General features: G+C 39.4%; 1 protein-coding gene across 1 annotated transcript; it reads left to right on the top strand.

Annotated features, from left to right (window-relative positions):
• Positions 1 to 308: 308 nt before the first annotated feature.
• LOC127097778 (uncharacterized) lies at positions 309 to 1,279 on the top strand. Its single transcript, XM_051036265.1, has 3 exons — positions 309 to 545; positions 645 to 716; positions 796 to 1,279. Exons 1-3 carry the CDS (start codon positions 333 to 335, stop codon positions 1,102 to 1,104), a joined length of 594 nt encoding a protein of 197 aa, XP_050892222.1. The 5' UTR covers positions 309 to 332; the 3' UTR covers positions 1,105 to 1,279.
• Positions 1,280 to 6,817: the final 5,538 nt, after the last annotated feature.

Here is a 6,817-nt window from a genome sequence, read left to right as displayed (position 1 = left end):
TCACTCCGACCTCCCTGAGTATTAAAAAAGGAAAGGCTCCTAGTAATCGGGAGCTTCATGCAAGATTGGAAGCCATGCAAGCTGAGCTTGATGCATTGAGGAGAGAAAGAGAGGCTAGCGCCTCAACAGTATACAGAGATGCTTCGGACAAAAACAGTATCAACTGTACCTTTCAGCCGAACATTCCAGAGGTAATTACATATAATTGTCTTAAATTGAACTATTTGCTTAAATTATGTATTTGACATATATACACATTAACGATTTCTTGTTATTATTGGTTTTAGGGCATTTCCCATTGTCAGTTGTATTTGTCGTCACCATACTATCGGATGGTTGGCAAGGGAAAAGTGCATAACGTTAGCGGAGTATTACTCCACACTAGAGAGCTCCCTGCTGGATGTTTGAAGGTATCAGTTGATATTGCAGTTGAGCCGAATGCAGCATTACCATATCCTAACGATGATTCGGATGCAACAACGGTGCACGAAGCAGTAGGTTCGTTTGTTGCATGGCCGACAAACCTCATATGCGTAGGATATGAGGTATGCTTAAAACTTATGTTAACTTTAATGTGTATATTCAAAGTTTAAAATTTATGCTTAAAATTTTACTTACATATTTTCCTTGGTTATGTTAAATAGACTCCCACAAAATCCAAATCAAAAGATAATGCGATTCCACGGCATACCGAGTCCACGGTTTCAAGAAAAGAGGTAATATACAATTATATGACATATATTCATGGAAGTTGTTACATTCTTAATTTGATCTAACTATTTATATGACATGTAGCTTCAAGAAAATGAGGTTAGCAATGCCTCCGCACAACAAAAAAAGGAGGTTAGCAACGCCTCCGCACGGGTAAAAAGTTCTGGTGCTAAGAAGACCGTAGCTAGGAAAAAAACTACCACCAAGTATAGGTCGTGCCTCAGGACATTTCTAGAGATGACCGATATACCGACCGGAGGTGTTCGGACCCTACATATGGAGGTAGGGATTTTCGGCTTTGATTACGACCAAATGATTGGTAATGAAGACTTCATGCAAGTTTTTAGTCATGAAGAAATCGGCGTCAACGTTGTCAATACATATATTAGGTAAATCCGGTCTACTTTGTTTTATTAATTAAACAACTTATGTTAATGATGTTTACTTTATGTTAATCCGGTTTACTTTATGTTTCAAAAGAGGTGTTAATGATGTTTTTATATTAGGTTTTTGTATGACAAATTGATGCGCCCCAATGGTTTGGACGTGTCATTCGGATTCTTAGCACCCGCGACCGTCAACTTAGTTTTAATCTTAAATAGACCGGATACCGTTGTCGCATTACGCGAAAAGCCGGCGGGAAAAGAAGAAACAACAGAGCCGCCACCGTGCGTTATTTATCCCAAAAGAGGGAAAGGAAACGCGCGACCAAAGAGAATGGGTTCGGGAGTCGGTTATGCGAAGGGAAGGTATTAGCACCCCTACGCATCCGTAGTACTCTACGGGATCCACGCACAAAAGGAAAGAATATTGGTTGCTAAACACTGCTCAAACACACACTGGCTGAAAGAGACAAAAGAAACTGACTGAAACTGACTCGGCAGGATGTCGCATCCTGGGCCTACTTAGTCTATCAGGCATAGACATCAGAGTCGAAGTAGTTCGGACTGGGGAGACGACACATGCTCGCTAGGATATCGCATCCTATGCATACGTATCTTCTCGGACGAGAGAAGAATCAGAGCATTCGTAGCTCGGCTGACACGCACACAAACAAACAAAACAGCACAGGCAAACGCGGAGCCCGACTGCCAATCACTGGACTTACGTCAGCATCCGAACCAAAACACACGCACACTGGAACCCAAATGCCACTCGATGGACTTACATCGGCTTCCAAACACGCAACGACCCAACAAGTTAATAGGGAGTCGGGGACTCGAGCCTATAACTGTCAAACAACACACTCAAAAAGAAAAAGGGCGCCCGGAGAGATCAGCTCAATCTCCTGCCTACATACTTCATCTGGTATGAAGATCAGGGCGATGTAGTTCCCCTACGCAGGGAAAAAAGGACTAGCCTAACCAGATAACAGAGGGAGACACAACACTAGGGAGACTACGACTCGAGCCTAGATGTTGTCATGCAAAGTCGTCCCTAAGTTAAGGTTTCTAGCTAACTTGCACAGGAAGCAAGCCTATCCTAAACATGACTTGCACAGGAAGCAAGCCACACCTAACCTAACTTGCACAGGAAGCAAGGGTCTCGATTGCAACTAGGGCAAGAGAAAGGGGAGGTCTCAATCGCAACGAGGGCGAGAGAAAAGAATTAGTGTTAGTTGTTAGTCAAACTCGACAAGACATCGCATCTCGTGCCTACGTATCTCATCTGGACATGAGAATCAGAGTTGCCGTAGTTCGGCTACGGAGGGACAAAGGTATCGATTGCAACTAGGGCAAGAGAAAGGGAAAGTCTCGATCGCAACGAGGGCGAGAGAAAGGAAAAGGCTCGATCGCAACGAGGGCGAGAGAAAGGAAAAGGCAAACAAGGATTAGTCTAAACTAAACCTAACTTGCACAGGAAGCAAGTCAAACAAACATACAAGCACAGGTAGCACACACTATATACACACAAGGGGCTCACACAAGGGTTAGGTTTTAGTCGAGGGGTCATATCAACCTCAACAAACAAACCTCTGGAAATGGGTGATGGTGCTCTTAACCTTGACATTGAGGGGCTAAGGTGAAGCAGATGAAAGGAGATGAGGGGTGTGCCTCATTGCTCTTATCCCTGATCAGGGAGAGCATTTAAATATCAGAAGGTGTGGGAGTTCAGAATGGGGGAACTCTATCCACAAGTGACTCTATAGATCTTGGGTTTTGATCTCAATGCTACAACCATGCAATGGGAGCAAGGAGAAGACTCACTGAATAGCGGGAGATAGACTACTTATCTCTTATATCCACCAATTGCCTTACTTGAAGGACTTTTCCTGCTTGGGACAAATATAAACACACACAAGCATTGCCTCTTAAGGAGGACTTCAGACAGTTGCCTGGCCAAGTAACAGGCCAGGTCTTCCAGACTACATGAAGATTAAGGGATATACCTCAATGCAAATTGCTTATACAAGCAAAGCAAAGCAAAAGTTCACAAGGAACTAAGCAACTAAAAGCACCTGAAATAGTCAAGCAGATGTTAGTATGCAACTCAAATCAAAGCAAAAAGAGACAGCCATTAACAGCTAATCAGAAGCATGTGTATGTGCAAGGCACAAGACTTAGGCATGTGAGCCAAGTCACCTACGAAACAAACAAGGTTAAACAATGATATTCAAGCAAACTCAATCAAAGATAATTGGCCTCATTGGTCACTTTGTTGGTCAACCTGAAAACACAAGCTCAAAAGTGAGTAACAGGACCACTAGGGCAAGCCTAGGGTCAAAAGAGAATGAAAAAGTCAAAACAGCAAAGGGCAAGCATTCAAAATCATGTTTAATCAATCAAGAAACAATTCCAATTGGGTTCATGTAAAATTTCATGTCCATCTAATAATGTATGAGGATTTCACAAATGAAATGGCAACATGTATCACATAAGGTCAACATTTTGGTCAAACAGGGGAGAAAATCCCAAACAATTTGGAAATGCCACAATTAATTCCAAGAAAAATCACAAGTGAACTAGACATATAAGAGTAGATTCATGCAAAAAATCACTTCATTTGAAGGTCAAGAAGCATGGATACAAAAATCAGCAATTTGCACATCCATGGTGTGACACAAGTTGTCACACCCTACTTCAAAAATTCACAACTTAACAACCAGATAAGATAAATTCACAAACTTTATATCAAAATAAACATGAATGAGTCTAGTTTGCACACAAAAAGTTTCAAGTCCATTGAATATATCATCACTATTTCACAAAAGATTTGGCAAGATGTACAAGAAAAGGATACATGTTACAAATCCTAATGCCAAACAAAAACCAATGATCACAAAATTCTGGAAAAATTATGATAAAAAAGTAGAGATCATGATGAAGATTTAGCAAAAAGTTTCATGAAATTTGGAATTAAAATGAAGGAAGTATGAATTTTCAAAGTTGAGTAACCAAAGTGAAATAAAATATGAAATTAAAATGAATTAATTGGATTTATTAATAAACCGGATGGCAATCTTGTAATTTTGGGAACCACTAAACAAAACGACGCCGTTTAGGCGCGGCCAGGGAAATGTTCTCAGTGGCCAGTTCCAATGGAACAGTAAGATGCACATGTATGTACGTGAAGAAATCTGGGCAGATATGGAAGCTAGGGTTTTGGATGAACAGTGTCATCTTCTTCACTTGCCCAAAATCGTGGAAACGAAATTGTCTCAAAATTAAACAACTAACATAGCATTCGAACCATCAGACCTCACACATTCATAATCCAACATTCATATACCCTAACTCGGGCTAACAAACGAACAACAAGCAAAAACATATTTGGATGCCAAAATTAAAAACCAGATTTCTCCCACATGACTCAACCATTTTCATGGATTCAAGTTTCAGAATGACCAACATGGAAAACTCTATCATAAGCATAGCATAATTTGATGAATGGTTAAGGTCGAGTTCTTACTTGATTTGGAGAACAGTTGTGATTTAGAAGTTCTTTGGTCTCCAATGCTCAAAACAGATGCGCCTTAGGCTTCTACAAGATGGATGGAAGGAGAATCTTGGCTCGGGATAGCTTGCAATGACTTTGATTTCAATCTGCCATGGGAGGATGTTGATATAGCAGCTGCCTTTTCTTTGTTTACAGTTGAAAAGTGAGGCTCACGACAACTTCAAGATGGTTAAAGGGTGATGGAACAAGCAAGCTATGCACATATTCTTAAGGGTTTCTTGCTGTTTCGAAGAATGAAGCAAAATGGGAATTCTTTGAGAGGATGAGTTTTTCTGTGTTTGGAGGCAGCTAGGGTTGCTCAAATGCTCAGAAAAAGAGTATATATCATCTGTTTAGGCTTTGCTCAGTGAATGTTAATCATGTTTTTGTTTAATGGAGCAAATTGCTAATTTGCCAATTTGGTGCACATGGGAGATATGTGGTAGAATGAGCACGAAATTGGGCCTTTGGCAAGTCAGAAATATCATCCCAAGACAATTCCAATTGGCCAAATGGTTTGAAATTGCTTAATTCAAAAAGTCAAAATTGCACCTCACTTGAAATTCAAACATGCTAAGTCCAAAAGTGCCATTTTGATTGGCAATGTTTTAGCACATGAAATTTACATTTTTGGAAAGAGGAGGTAAAATGTGGTTTGTAGGAAAAAACCCCACCAAAATTGGCCAAATGGTTTGAGAGATATGGCCTTTTGAAGTTCAAGATTTTGTGAAAATGAATTGATCATATCTTGACAACCATACATGGGAATTGAGAGTTCTTGGACTTTTTGGAAATGGGAGAATAAGATCTTCAACTTTCATGTTGGGCAAAAATTCATTTGAAGCTTGTATCATGATGTAAGTTTGGGATCAAGAAGTTTCCATTTTTGGCAGTTAAAATTACAGGTCCAGTTTCTATTTTTGGAAATTTTCTGATTGGCTTCAAATTCTTCAATGATATTGTTTGCCATGATATATGAGGCCTATTGGGACATGAATAAGCTCTCTCAACCCAAATCCACCCATCAAAACCACAAAATCAACCACAGTTGACCAGGTTTGACTTTCTAGGGTTTCTGACTGACTATGCATGAACTGATGACTTCTGAACATCCAACCCTTGACCTAAACACTTCAAATGGACCTCCAAATCATGTGAACAAATTGGACCAACCCTAGGGCCTTGGCTCAATGAGAATTGTACTTGCTTGCTTGGTTGACCGATCTCCTGATCAGTTTGACCTAATTTCTTGACTGGCTTGCACTTGAGGCAAAGGGGACAATGCAATGCTATGCAGTGGACCATGTTATGCTATGACCTAATATGAAAATGTATGTACAATGATAGGTGCAAATTTGAGGTGCTACAACCGTGACGGAGTACGTTCTTCGGATCCTCATGGACAATAAAGATGCGGAGAAGTTGTTTTTTATACCGTTTAATACCGGGTTAGCATTTCATTCTAAATTCATCTATTATAATTATTTTCCAAGTTACCATCTAACATTTGCCTAATCATTACAGTGGACATTGGTTGTTGCTCGCAATCAATCCTATCCGAGAAATTGTGTATTATCTTGACTCGTTAGGAAATGATTGGACAACATACCCGGATATGAAGGTCCTAATTGACACGTAAGTGAGAATGTTCAAAAAATTTCTTAGTTTATGTGAATTGTTCTAATTGCTTCATTTTTATTTTATTAGCGTCCTACAAGCTTTTCGGGCCCAACGAGTTATCCAAACCTCAAGGAGAGGCGTCAACTCCATTACATGGATTAAAGTGGCGGTATATTTTTAATTACCACATTTTTTATTATATTAGTGATGACACTTGATAAAACTTAGGATTTATAATCCATATTTTTTTTTCATATGTAGTGTCCTCAACAACGTAATCAAATAGATTGCGGGTATTTCATGTTGAGGTTTATGCGAGATACTCTTGCTTTGGGCCAATTAAAGATTCCCACCGATGTATGTATTTCTAACTTATGAGTTATTTTTATATTTACACATATCTCATATAATTAAATAGTTGGAATTAATTCAAAATATGTTATATTATTATGTAGTACTTTGAGGAATTCAAGTGTGCATTTTATACAAAGGATCAAGTGGACGAAATCAAAGAGGAGTGGTGTCAATTCATGTTAGAGCTCAATGTTTG

The sequence above is a fragment of the Lathyrus oleraceus genome, chromosome 6 (assembly GCF_024323335.1).
Source record: "Lathyrus oleraceus cultivar Zhongwan6 chromosome 6, CAAS_Psat_ZW6_1.0, whole genome shotgun sequence".
Lineage (NCBI taxonomy): Eukaryota > Viridiplantae > Streptophyta > Magnoliopsida > Fabales > Fabaceae > Lathyrus > Lathyrus oleraceus.
The sequence above is the reverse complement of the archived record's forward strand: the minus strand, read 5'-3'. Positions and strand labels throughout refer to the sequence as shown.

Bases quoted from the DNA above. Each gene is read 5' to 3' on its own strand.
- LOC127097778 (XM_051036265.1), top strand. From the start codon at position 333: ATGGTTGGCAAGGGAAAAGTGCATAACGTTAGCGGAGTATTACTCCAC. The intron at 546-644 runs GTATGCTTAAAA...TATGTTAAATAG, and splicing joins TCATATGCGTAGGATATGAG to ACTCCCACAAAATCCAAATC. The intron at 717-795 runs GTAATATACAAT...TATGACATGTAG, and splicing joins CCACGGTTTCAAGAAAAGAG to CTTCAAGAAAATGAGGTTAG.